Source organism: Fundulus heteroclitus, chromosome 4 (assembly GCF_011125445.2).
Source record: "Fundulus heteroclitus isolate FHET01 chromosome 4, MU-UCD_Fhet_4.1, whole genome shotgun sequence".
NCBI classification, from domain to species: Eukaryota; Metazoa; Chordata; class Actinopteri; order Cyprinodontiformes; family Fundulidae; genus Fundulus; species Fundulus heteroclitus.
The window spans coordinates 16465618-16479103 of record NC_046364.1 but is presented as its reverse complement, the minus strand read 5'-3'; the positions used below and the strand labels follow the sequence as shown (position 1 = coordinate 16479103).

Here is a 13486-nt window from a genome sequence, read left to right as displayed (position 1 = left end):
AAACAAGTAAACATATAAAATTGGAAAATTGCAGCTCAATGAACCATGAGACGTCTGGAAACATGTGTGTCGGACAAATGAGACCAATGTTGAGATGTTTACCCATAATGCACAGCGCTATGTTTAAAGAAAACCGCGCAAAGCATGTCTGGACAAAGGCCTCATGGCCACCGTCAGGCGCGGTAGTGGGGTTGGGGTGGGTTTATTAGTCACCGAGTGGAACATGAACTCCTCTGTTTATTAAAAGTATTCTAGAGTCAAATAAGAGGCCGTCTGTTTGACAACTGAAGCTTTGCCCTGACTGGGTCATGCAAGACATGACATTGTCAAGAAGATGGGCTTAAAGTTTTTCCACAACAATGTGAGATTCATAGCCATTTCCAAAACTCCTTCAAGTCGTTGCTCCTACAGGTGCCGTTAGATTAGAGTTGCGGGATGTACTACCATCTTCACACACAGCGTCACACATCTCGGCTATTGTTTGGATAAAGAGTAACACTGGGGAATCTGTTCTATGGTCAGGTTTAAAGCATTATAGATCTCTGCAAAGACCAGATAACTTTTAATCATACCCTGTTGCATAAAACCCCAGAATTGACAGAGGGGTGTACTTTCTTTTTACTCTGACTTTCAGAAAGCTGAAACTAAATCTCTGGCTCTCATTGTTTGCTGTTTTTCCTTGTCTTAATGTTCAGAAATCATGCGTGAAGGCAAATCTTTCATATTTGCTCAATCACAGACGGCAGCGAGCTCTGACAGATTGAAATGTAAACAAATAGTGAAAGCCAAATTAGCGGGTTGTCAGCATGATGTGACAAATAAATGCGCCAGCGGCCTCTTTTGCATCCCGGTACCATTTCAGCAGTAATAATACAGTTTTAACACCGCGCTGGCTGCGCTCCGATTCCTTATTCCAGCTTCGCCCTCCGGTTGATTTCCCTGACCTCCAAACAAATGGAAATGTCATACAGACTGACGTTTTTCCTCCAACGGGTCTTGTTTTGCTCACTTGCCAGGCAAATGGAAAGCAGATCTAGCCTAGTCTGACCGCAGTTTGTGCCTCCAGAATAAAGAAAAGAACGACAGCAGCCCTGTAAAATCAGAACCATTTCTGTGGCTTGCGCTGTGGAATGTGCGACGGTACCTCCTCTGGTTCCTCAGACGGCAACGTGTGGACTTCAGGTTCTGAAGGTTCCGTTTTCGGATGAGGAATCTGGTTCTGTTTGATAAACTACGTCCTTCAGGGTGACTTTGTTCCAGTGCAAAGTGAAGTCTACCACGACTGAGAATGTCCAGAAACATGCAAGCCAATCATTTCAGCACATAAATGATTGGCTTGGACCATGTTTTACCTTAGATTGAATGTTTTGCCTCCTGTTGCCCTGACATTAGAGAGCTGTGTGTGTGTGGATTTGCATGTTTAGTCTCCCTCGTATCGTGCTTTCGTCAGCTCTGTGAGTGAAGTAGAACTGTTTTATTTCTGTGGTTCCGTGTCATACCAAGAGTCTTTTTCGTTACGTTGTTATTTTGTTTTTTCTGTTTTGTTTCCTTCCTTCCTTCCCTTCCTTCCTTCCTTTCTTTCTTTCGTGTCACTGTCATTCTTCCATTCCAAACCCTCTCCTCCTTCAACCTGTCCATTTGGATGCAATATTTCTGTCCATCCTCCCCTCTCGCCTCCTCTTCCCTCCTGACCCTGAAGACGTAGCCCTGCCCGCCTTCCCCCCCCCTTCACTGACTCCTAACACTACTGACCATGTAACAGCAGGCTCCGGAGGCATAGCCGCTCCAGCGGGGCCCACCCCCTCGGCGCCCCGAGACGTCGTGGCTTCCCTGGTCTCCACCCGCTTCATCAAGCTGACGTGGCGCCAGCCGGCCGAGCCGCACGGAGACGAGCTGACCTACTCCGTTTTCTACAGCCAGGAGGGCACCAGCAGGTACGACGGTGACTTATGCTGTTCTGCCTTAAGAGCAGGGAGGCTGTGTGCGTGCTCGGGAGTGCAGTTTGGACAGTAAAGGATTACTGTACAGGTGCATCGCAATGAGTTAAAAACATCACCGGGAGCTAAATTTGTCTGAGCTCTTTCGATTCAAAAAGTGAAACCTTCGATGGGGTTCGTTAGTCAGATTGCTATTTCGCAAGCGTTTATTTTTTGGTAATCCTGATGATTATGCCTTCTGGTTAATTAAAACTCCAAATTCAGCTTCTCGGGAAATGCTTTTATGGAGAAATGCTTTTGTGGAGACATGTCGACCTAATGACAGGTGCGTCCGTTTATTGTACAAAATTAATGCGGCGTGGCGTGGAGGCAGCCAGCCTGCAGTTCTGCTGAGGTGTTCAGGAAGCCCAGCTTGCTTTAATAGCAGCCTTCAGCTCCTCTGCATTGTTGGGGGTATAGTATGTGTGTCTCTCATCTTTCTCTTGACAAAACCACCCCAGCTTCTCTAAGGGTTTTACTTTTGGCAGTGCGGGCCCGTGCCAAGTCCTGCTGGAAACTGAAATTGGCATCTCCGTACCTCTAGTCAGCTGAAGCAAACAAGAAGTGTTGTTGCGTTTCCTGAGCTGACCTTGGACATGATAACACACAGTGAAGCAAACGGAGCAGACGAAAAGTAATCTGAATCATTACTGACCGTGGAAACGTTCTACTCCACCTCAGGCAACTGGATTCTGTCCCTCTCCACTCTTCATCCACCCTCTGAGATGTGGGCTTATCCACGTTGTATGTTCACGTGTCTCTGCCGCACTTTTTTCCTTCCACTCAGCGTTCCATTAATGTGCTTTCATTCAGCACTCGGTAAAAAGCCAGCTTCTTTAACAATAACCTCTTGTGGAGAGTGTCTGACTTTGTTCTTCTTTCTTCACATGAACGTGCTGGCTGTGACATGGCTATGAAATCAAACTTTTTTCATGTATGAAAATCCTTTTATTTAATCCTGTTATGTTTGATCCATATTTTCTGAAGAACTGAAACTTGGGTTTTCATGAGCTGTAGGCTGTAATCATCAAAATGAATACTAAGAGCTGCTTAGAATGTATCCCATTGTTTGCATTTAATCTGTATGTTATGTACGTTTCACTTTTTGTATTGCATTACAGAACTAAATTAATTTAATGGTGACATTGTTTTGACATGAGATCACTCTGAAGTGTTATTTATGCAGCTAAAGCACAGGTAAAATAATTTTTGTTAAACACAAGCACCAACAAAAATTACAAAAAGGTAATATTACTCCATGGGTTTGAGAGTCTCTGTGATAATCCCAAAAGAAAGAGGTTGCAGTGTTTTCACTGTAAAGTCTCCTTTTGTCATGTCCACTCTCTGATGGCCAGCTCTGAATCTGATATCTGTTTCATCAAAGTAGAGATGAGAGGGATTTCAACTTCAGATCAGACTTAACCTCGTCTCCAAACAAAAAAAACGTAACTATTAATTTGAGTTCTCTGCCATAAGTCTCTGTCTCCTCCGTTCAAAGTGGGACTCTAAGTAGAACACCATCAGAAAAGAACGATAGAATGAGGATTAATAGTGTGATAAAATTTATAAAAGTATGGAAATAGTTTATAAAGTTACAAAAAATGTTTTCTAATTCATAAATGCCTTCTCTTTATAAAAGCCTGAGGCAATATTTTACCTCATATTGCACATGTTTGACTGCCTGTTTGGTGGCTCTTGATTAATTTGATTGGTGGGCTGATTGCTGGCATTGTTGGTAAAAAATAAATAAATATATGTAACAAAGACTTGAAATAAATAAAATCATAACAGCGTAATAACACATTGAAAAAATTGTAAATGCAGTTCTCAAACTGTGTGTGAAAGACAGACAGGCGTCCCCTCCCAGCCTTGCTTGACACAGTCCCAGTTGTTTTAAATGTACAAGTCATTGCTCCGACTCTAGATAAAGGAACGGAGGCATGTAGCTATTTCCTTGTAGCCAATTTCTTGAAGATCCCCGACCATTCACTTTGTCTAAATGTCTTTTACGCTTGTCTTTCCAACTTTGAAGAGTGGCAGAAAGAGACGGGGATCTGTCACCTCATATGTAAACCCAATGGAAACAGGAAGTCATTATTTATAAAATGACAACCTTTTACAAAAGTTTAGTTTTCAAACATATCTATTAGATAGATAGATAGATAGATAGATAGATAGATAGATAGATAGATAGATAGATAGATAGATAGATAGATAGATAGATAGATAGATAGGCAGTTAAAATCATATTTTAACATAGAATTTTCTTCCCACTTATCATATGTAATCTGATTAAGGGTTAATTTTTTATAAAATTTTACTCCTGAAATTATTTTGTTCAAATTAACAACAAAATAATGTTAAGACTTTTTATACACACCTTTTGAGAAGATGATCTAGATCATAATTCTTCCAGCTTGGAATTAGGCCAACTTTTGCCTCAAACATTTACATTGTTGTTATTATTACTAAAAGTTGATTAAATTTTACTATAAAAAGGTAAGTTCAGTAAACGCTTATTGTAAATTATCTTCAAATCAAACCAGGGAGCGGGTGGTGAACACAAGCCGACCAGGAGAGATGCAAGTCACCATCCAGAATCTGATGCCAGACAGCAAATATCGCTTCAGGGTGGTGGCGCACAACAGCAACGGGCAGGGCGAGAGCTCAGCAGCGCTCAAAGTGGCCACCCAAGCTGAAGGTAATACGCAAATACACACACACGCACACACACACACACACTGTACAGTTAATTCTTATGTGCTCAGTAAACAGAGTGTGTAAACATGCAGGCAAACTGCTGGCAGTTTGTTGAAAACATGCTCACACTAACACTCTGAGGTAAACAGGATCCCCTCAAAAATGTGCAAATAAACGTCGACACAGAAATATTCACTCACATGCAGCATATAGTAGCTTCTGACAGACACCCCATCTACCTCAGACTCAAACACACACACACTCACACACAGTGGAGAGACTGTAAGGGGCCTCTGTGCCGAGGCAGACCACCCAACAGAAAACCTCCTGTGAACCACTTCTTGTTTGCTTCTCAACATTTCCTGAAACCTCTTGATGTGTTTGAGTTTTAAACCAAACCTACCTGGGTTAGGCTTCCCATGCAGGCTGGAAACCTCCGGAAAAGTATGGAACTTTTTTTTCCGGATAAGTATAGAATTTAAATTTTACTTAACGCTAATCTTTTTTTCGAATTATTGTGTGCTTCCTTCTATCCTTAATTTTTGATATGCTTTATTTATGCCTTGTGTCTTTCCTTATATGCTTCACTCTGTTCTTTACTCCTCTATGCCTTTTGTCCTTTTTCTTCTTTATATTCTTCCTTCTATCCTTACTCGCTCTCTCCTTCCCTTACACCCATCATCATGGACAAAATAGTAGGCACCCCTCTGTTAATCAAAGACAATCCCACAATGGTCACCAACATAACTTGAAACTGAGAAAAAGTAATAATAAATAAAAAAAATCTGAAAATTAAGCATTAAAAATCAGACATTGCTTTTGAATCATAAATATATATATATATATATATATATATATATATATATATATATATATATATATATATATATATATATATATATATATATATATATATATATATATATAAGCGACTGAAACAGGCCTTGATAAAAATGATGGTACCCCCAGAAATTAAAATAATTTGACCATGGGGGCATGCTAAACTGAGGCGTGTCCTGTAATTAGCATTACAGATGTCTTCAAGCTTGTAACCAGTCAGGCTGTCTATTTAAAGGGTCACACTAGTAGTCACTGTGCTGTTTGGTGACATGGTGTTTACCACACTGAACATGGATCACAGGAAGAGAAGCAGAATTTAAAGAGGAACTCCAAGGTCAAGGTACATTAGTGTCAGATCGCACCACCCGTCACTGTTTAAGCCAAAGTGAACCTGATGGAAGAAAACCATAAAAAAGCAAGACTGTAATTTGCCACAACGCATATTGTAAAGCCACAAAGGTTCTGGGTGAATGTCCTTTGGACAGATGAGACAAAACTTGAGCTTGTGGGCAAGACACATCAGCTCCATGTTCACAGATACAAAAATAAAGCACACCTAGAAGAGAGCACTGTCCATGAAACATGGAGGAGGCTGGCTTATGTTCTGGAGCTGCTTTGCTGCATCTGGCGCCGGGTCTATAGAAGGAACTGAAACACGGCGTCTGGCGAGGGCGTCCTTCAAGCCTGAGACAACTGGAGAAGTTTGCTCACAAGGAGTGGGCCTAAATACCTGCTGACGGGTGCAGAGTTGCAGAAATTGTTTGACTGCAGTGATTGCCTCAAACACGTGCACAAATGAATATTAAAGTTGCATAGTTTACATTTTGAAATAAAATATTGCTTATCTTGGTTCCCATAGATGCCCTTACATTTGCCCGACGTGCAAAATTAGTTATCCTCTATTTAACGCAGTTGCCTCTATAGACTGGACTAGTCAGTTCATGAGAGAGTGATTCGGGCCGAATCCTCTGGGCGTGATGTGCTGCACACTGTCATTCAGCTGGCTGCTTTGTTGAGTCTCCGCCACAATTGATGCATTAGTGAGAGAACACGCAATACTTTAATATTTATAACTTTCTTACCTCAGAAGCCATTATGCCTCTAAACAAAATACCTGTGCAGTCACAGCAGCAGATGCTTTTCCTTTTCTCCCATGCATGTGCACAACACTGGTGTCATTTCAACTTGTCGCCAGAGGGGGCAGGCATCTGCAGAAAATCCTGGAACCTACGCAATGCCCCTTTAAGTTATAGGTAGTATAATTTTTGTCCAGGCGTGTTCCATTAGTTTATTTTTTATCTTTTTATTGAACCATAATTGAAAAGCAATATCTGATTTTCACTGGTTAATTTTCAGTATATTTTTGATCTATTGTTAGTTTTGTCAGTTTCAAGTTATTTCAGTGACCATTGTGGGATTTTCCTTCATTTAACACATGGGTACCGACAATTTTGTCCATGATTGTATCTGTCACAAGCTCATATTTTATATTTTGAAAGAAATCTAAAAGACAGAAATTTAGAAAGTTAACTCTGGATGGACAATTTGGAGCAATGCCAGCATTTAGAAATAGTTTGTCTAGCGCTTTTCCTTGTTTTAGCATTTATGGAGGATCAGCAGAGCGGCTCATTAGAATGTTTCCACTGGTGGACATCTTTAATTCACCTGGGAGGACAGGAGACAGAGTGACTTTGACATTTGTTTTTTGGGTTAAAGCCTCTTGGTGGTTCCTGGGGTGTCAGCCATATTTCAGAGTTTCGTAGAGGGGAGCAAACCCTCAGACTCTGGTCATGCCTCTCCTCCTGTCTGAGCTCCAGGTCTGTCTCCATCGCTTTGTAGGTCAGCTTCTGTTTTCACACCCGTCCCTGTAGGTTTCTGGCCAGACAGGTCCACATACGCACGAACACAAAAACACACTTTACACCTTAATGCCTTTGCCAGCAGGAGCGGAGCCACCCACAGGGACAGCAGCGAGGGCAGGCTGTACCTCGGTGGTGTACCTTTAGTTTGAGGACATGCTAAGAATGGGAGCTTAAACTGTTGACCTGCATCTGAGCGCCCGGTATGTGCACACAGCACTGCCCAGAATTTCTTTCCCCGCGGGGACCGAACTAATACGCTTGTACACAGACACACCTCCAGCACTCGTGCACCCTGACAAATGGAGGGTCTTTCTTCTGTCTGCAGCACCTACAGCTAAACGGTCTATACAGAAGGGAGATACTGTAAGTCGGCCTAGAGGCAAACACTTCAGCGTCATTGTTTCACTTGTGATCTAAAGCGCCTGCAGTTCTTACCTATTGGAGTACTGACCAATTTCCTTGTTGGTTCTGTCTGTGAGTGCTAATTTGAACGCCTTTACATTTATAAAGCCAGATCAGTGTAAGACTCGGTAGTCCAGGGTTAAAAATAAGAATGTTGGTAAAAGATAAAGGTGCTCGTGTTTGTCATAGGTTTTCTTTAAATCCTGGAAAACCAATGCATGTATCACAAGAGGTTTTGCAGTTCTTTGGCCTCTCGCAGTGCAGTGCAGTGCAAAGTATGCATGGCCCTTGAAGTTTTCCTCAGTTGTCAAAAAAGTTACATGGTGGGTTTTTTTTATATAAAATGATACATGGATATTTATTCAGCTGAGTCCAAGCTTTATGGAACCAAATTTTGTTGAAATTCTAGCAGTAAGCCTTTAGGGGTATGTCTCTACCAGCTCAGCATAGAGACTGAAATGTTTGTCCGTTCTTCTTCGGTCAAATAGCTCAATGTCAGTCAGTGTCTGTAGGTTTGAAGTCACGCCACAAATTCTCAACAAGGCTTTCAATTCAATTTTATTAACATAGCGCCAAATCATTAAACATGTCATCTCAAGGAACTTTACGAAGTCAAATTCAATCATATTATACAGATCAGGTCAGATTATACAGATTGGTCAAAAATTTCCTATATAAGGGAACCAGTTGATCGCATCAAAGTCCTGAAAAGCAGCATTCACTCCTGGAGAAGCGTAGAGCTACAGGCAGAGTCGTCTGCATTGTCCTTGGCTTTGCAGCAATCCCTCATACTGAGCAAGCATGAAGCAACAGTGGAAAGAAAAACTCCCCTTTAACAGGAAAAGCCTCCAGGAGAACCAGAACCAGGCTCAGTGTAAACGGTCATCTGCCTTCTAGCTGCCTTTAACTGGTCCACTAGGACACTTCGATTCACGTTGATCTCAACCATTCCCTTGTAGCTCTAACTGTATGTTTAGTCTTGTCCTGCTAAAAAGTGAAACCTCCGTGATACTCAAGTCTTTTGCAGGTTTAACATGTTTCCTACACACTGACCTGTGTTTCCTTTCATCCATTTTACCAGCTCTAAACAGCCTCTTTGTCCGTGCTGAAGTCAAGCAACCCCTCAGCATGATGCTGCCACCACTATGTCCCCTGCGTGGATGTAGGGAACTTTAAAATGAGATTCTAGAGTCACCAAAGGCTTCCTGACTGCTTCTCTGGTTAATCCTTACCTTGGGTGGCCTGTCAGCAGGAGCCGCTGCTCCTCTACATCAGAGCGAGTCAGCTGATGTGCTTTGATTGTGTTATTTGGGCAACTCCCTTTGGAGGCTTCGGGGTGCAGACCCAGAACTCGCTGGTGTTAGAATATTTCCCCCCTGCCCTTGGGATCTCATCTGAGGAGATGAACCTCGGTGAAATTTGAACATATTTTCTGACGTCTAAATCTGATTTTAGACTCCTTTTAAGTTCAGATCTCTTAAACAAATTTGCTTCAGCTTTAGCAACGATGCCTTATTGATAGTTTGGACGTTATTTAGATGACTTTTCAACCCAAAGATTACTCAGAGAGTCTACATAGAAAATGAAAAGTGGTGGTTTTATCAAAGCACACATTTGTTTTATCTTTAGAAACATTAAAAATGCATTAGGGATTGCAGACTGAAACCCCCTTCTCTTTGTGTCAGCAAAGGAACCTGGGTCTGAACTCAATCTAACAATGTGGCTTAAAGACAGCCCCAAGTATATTTGCTTTCAAAGTGGACTTTTATTTCTCTGGATATGTAATGGTAGCTGTACACATATAGATGATGTCTGTCTAATTTTTCCCTCACGTTTCTGTTTTTTTTTTCATTCCCACCAGTACAAGTTCCGGGTCCAGCTCCCAACCTGCAGGCCGTGTCCAACACGCCGACCTCGGTCTCCCTGAGCTGGGACAAACCCCTCACAGGCAACGGAGAGATCCTCTCCTACAAGCTCTACTACACAGACAGAAGTGTTGGCACCGAAGAGGTGGGTCATTCTCTCAGCAAGCCCATTGGTTTTCAACTCAGACTTGAACCTTTTCTTATCTTCAGTGTGAAAAGGGATGCCATTGACCTGTTTCACTTGGCCTAATCTGACTCCTGTGACGCATCAGTCGTTTAAAGCAGCTGAAGATGTCGCGTCTTGAATATATTGGAGGGATTGTTGTCTGCAAGGAGATTTCTCAACATAATTGCAAGATAAATTGTTAGAAATAGTTATATATCAAGGGTTTACGATAACTGGCAATGAGTGTTTTACGTTTCTGTGCCAATGTTTTGGCCCACTCTAATTTGCCAGCCGCACTGGAGGACTTTTAGACCATGAATGACATCTCAATCCAATCAAAATTCCTCCCTGTCCTCCGGGTTCAGGGTTGATTTCTACCCGTTCTTGTCTGGTTTGGCTCTGGTTTCTGCTGTGGAAACGCAGGGGAGGACAGAAGAGCACCCCAAAACTTGACCCTGGTTCCTGAAAAGGTTCTGCCAGTAGAAAAGCATCTTGGTGATGTTGCAGAAGATTTAAATGATTTTTTGTCAGTTTAAAACATTCATCTAACGGTTTACCATTTGCGTTGAGAGGACAACCCTGTTTCTCAGAGCTTTGGGCAACCCTAAAGCTTAATTTTTATGCTTAATACATATGGGGTTGTATTTAAGAATACCTGAACTAATTGAAGTCAACTCATAATTGAAGTCAAAATCTTATTGGAGCTAAAATAAAGAGTTTTTTCAGACACATTGTTAGCTACTACCCCTACATCTGCGTTAATTGTTTGTAGTTGAATGTCAAAAATAATCATCTTTAAAGCTTGGGTAGAAGAAAATACAAAGCCACCAATAAGGGGTAACTTGATGTAGCCCATAACTGATCACCATTTAAGAGTTTTTTAACAGCGTAAGGACATCATTCAGCAGGGGCTCCTATTCGTCGGTTTTTCTGAAGCATTCCTTCATTCTTGGATCCGTCGTCTACCACGTAACCGTGCACTGAGCAGAAAGATAGCAGATAGGATTTCTCCGTGTTCTTGCAGGCGTAAGTCTGTCGTAAGGGTGGTAACATAGCTGCTCACATACCGAATCAGCCCCAGCAGAAGCATGGTGCAAGCCACTGATGCATTAAAAAGCCTTTAATATGATAATGGACCAAACGTCAGCCGCTGCACTGAGTAATGATGCCTCGGTTCCCTGGAGAAGAGAGGTGGAGATGAGGTGGAAGAGGCAGGAGGTGATGAGAGACGGGAACGCAACAGAGATGAAGTCAAAAAAACGTAGGGCTGAGAGGACATTAAATATTAAAGGGCAAAGGGAAGTTGGAGATGGCCTACGAAGGGCGAAGCGATCACAGGTGAGGGTTTGAGTTCTCTGGAAGAAACATCTCTCTGTTTTTTTGTTTTTTTGTTTTTTTTTTAAACTCTTACAATTACAAAGCTGCATGTAAAACGGTCTGGAGTAATTGGGAATGTGGCAGCGTAACCAATTTGTGAGGCAAATTGCACTAATCACAGAAGGGAGAGTATGAGTCTCAGCGGAAGACGACATTTTTACACCAAGTTAAAACCTGAAATTGGTGGAACGAGCCGACAAACACAGGCATCTGTAGCTGCTAGAACCGTCTTGTTTGCAGCATGTTTGTGTTGCGTTTAAAGTCAGGATGCTGTCCGGTAGTTTGTATTTCCGTGGGTAGGATGAATACAGCTCCTTCGCTGCATGCTTGATGGATTTTGCTCCAGTTTTGTCCCTTACATGTCTTGTTTCAGGATGTTGACATAGACGGTCAGTCGTACACCCTGGCTGGACTGAAGAAGAACACGGAGTACAGCTTCCGCGTCGTTGCCAACAACAAGCACGGCCCGGGGGTCTCCACGGAGGACGTCATTGTTCGGACGCTTTCCGACGGTCAGTTCATCGCTTCGACTTTGACGCAGCCGCATTTTGATTTCAACGTCTCCTAATGTTTGTTGTGAGTGTTTAAGACTAAATATGTTTGGCTAGACGGGGGAAAATAAGGACTGGTTCAGTGGGTTGGTATTTAATACTTGTGAAGTGAGCCGGAAAAATGAGAGTCGCTTTCCTTCAACATTAGCACACCCAGACACCGATCAAAGGGTTGTTGAGCCAATCGATGGTTTTGGCCTGTGTTTGCAAGTTTGGAGAGAGCAACATAAATCTCAACGTGCCATGCTTAATGTAGATAGAAGAATGGGATTAGTTTCTAGCTTTAATGCATTTCTGGTGGACCCATTATTTATTAAACAAAGATCAGCCAAAATGGAAAAGCTGTGCGTTTAAACACCATGTGTGATCACCTTTTATAAATGCAAGTGTTTCCAACGTTTGATGGTCTTTGATATTTTGCCTAAGTGAGAAAACAGAAGCAATCGCTGCCGACCACGTGTCTAGGAGTTGTTAATCAGGCAGTTTCTTAACAGTTTGAAGTTCATCCTTCACCCTAAAATAAGACTGAGGCAATGCTCAGAGGGACTCCTAAATACCCAAGGGCTACATCAGAGACGGCAAAGGGTTCAGTTAATATGTTAAATATTACATTTCAGGGTTTGGGTTAATATGGCTTGGTTAATAAGGGTTTCAGTAGAAAACCGCTCTGCTAAGAGAATTGGTTTACAAGCCTGCATCTATGTAAGACTTCTCCCACTGTATCCTTTATACAGAAGAGGCCAAAGTAGAGAGATCTTTGATCATAACAGACATCAGCTTGTTTAGAGAAAGCCAAACGCAGCATATCATCAACCAGCTGTCTGGTACGTGTTGGAGGGGTGACGAGTTTGGCTTTTGCTGAGGCCACAGGTTCCGGGCGCCTTTTAAAGGGCAAATATCATGCTTTTAAACCCCTCCTTTTCATATTCAGATGTGGTCTATATGAAGTGGAACTCCAATGTTTTGGTCTGAATTCTTTGTCAGTGAAGCTCAAGAGACCCATTTTGCAACCGCGTCTTTTTCATGTCGTTTTGATCTGCACTTTGCGCACCCCCCCCCCCCCCCCCCCCCCCCGTCTCCCACAGCGTTCCACTCCACCCCTTTCACCCCCTTTTTATTTAGTTGAATGGCAGAAATAGTATTATCTGGCGCAAGACAAACTTTTTACTCACAAATTTATTAAAAAAAAAGTCAGAGGAAGACATTTCCATGCAGCCATGGATCAGCCATATGTGTTCGAGTCAGAGTCTGACCCAGAACAAGAGAAAACAATGCCGGATATATCATGATGCTACTCGAAATAGGCACTAGGGTTGTGTGCTCAAGAACCCACAAGTGAGCACACAGCAAGCGCTATAATATAAAATAAGGTCTGTTGAAGTTTCAGAGTTATCAGCAGCTTGTCGCTTTGCTATGTCCTTCGTTTCTATACCAGGAAGGAACTGAGCCTTCGATCGGATGAAGTCTCTGGGCAAATCCCTCTTCATTACTGGCAAAAATTACTGAAGCATTGATCCTAGAAGTACTTCGTGCAAACGAGGAGGACTTTCCCCACTGATGAGGGTACATTCCCAGGAAACATAAAGTTTCACCAGGCACTTTGACAAGGTTCTGATAACGGGGGCCGTAGGAGTGACTTGTGTGGGTTAACGCAGCCAAGTTGTCCACTGATGGCTATGGCTTTCTTCCTAACTAAGCATGGCAGAAAAATGGTGGGACGCCTATTGCCTTATTTAGACGCAGAAAA

The 13486-nt window shown here is 42.4% G+C and overlaps 1 protein-coding gene across 1 annotated transcript in view; it reads left to right on the top strand.

Moving 5' to 3' along the window:
• The window catches only part of neo1a (neogenin 1a), a 220978-nt gene that overhangs the window by 171073 nt on the left and 36419 nt on the right, over positions 1 to 13486 (top strand). Inside the window, exons 8-11 of the mRNA XM_012850873.3 lie at positions 1700 to 1934; positions 4523 to 4677; positions 9642 to 9790; positions 11562 to 11700. Of these exons, the coding sequence (XP_012706327.2) occupies positions 1700 to 1934; positions 4523 to 4677; positions 9642 to 9790; positions 11562 to 11700 (678 nt within the window). The remainder of the gene's footprint in view (positions 1 to 1699; positions 1935 to 4522; positions 4678 to 9641; positions 9791 to 11561; positions 11701 to 13486) is intronic.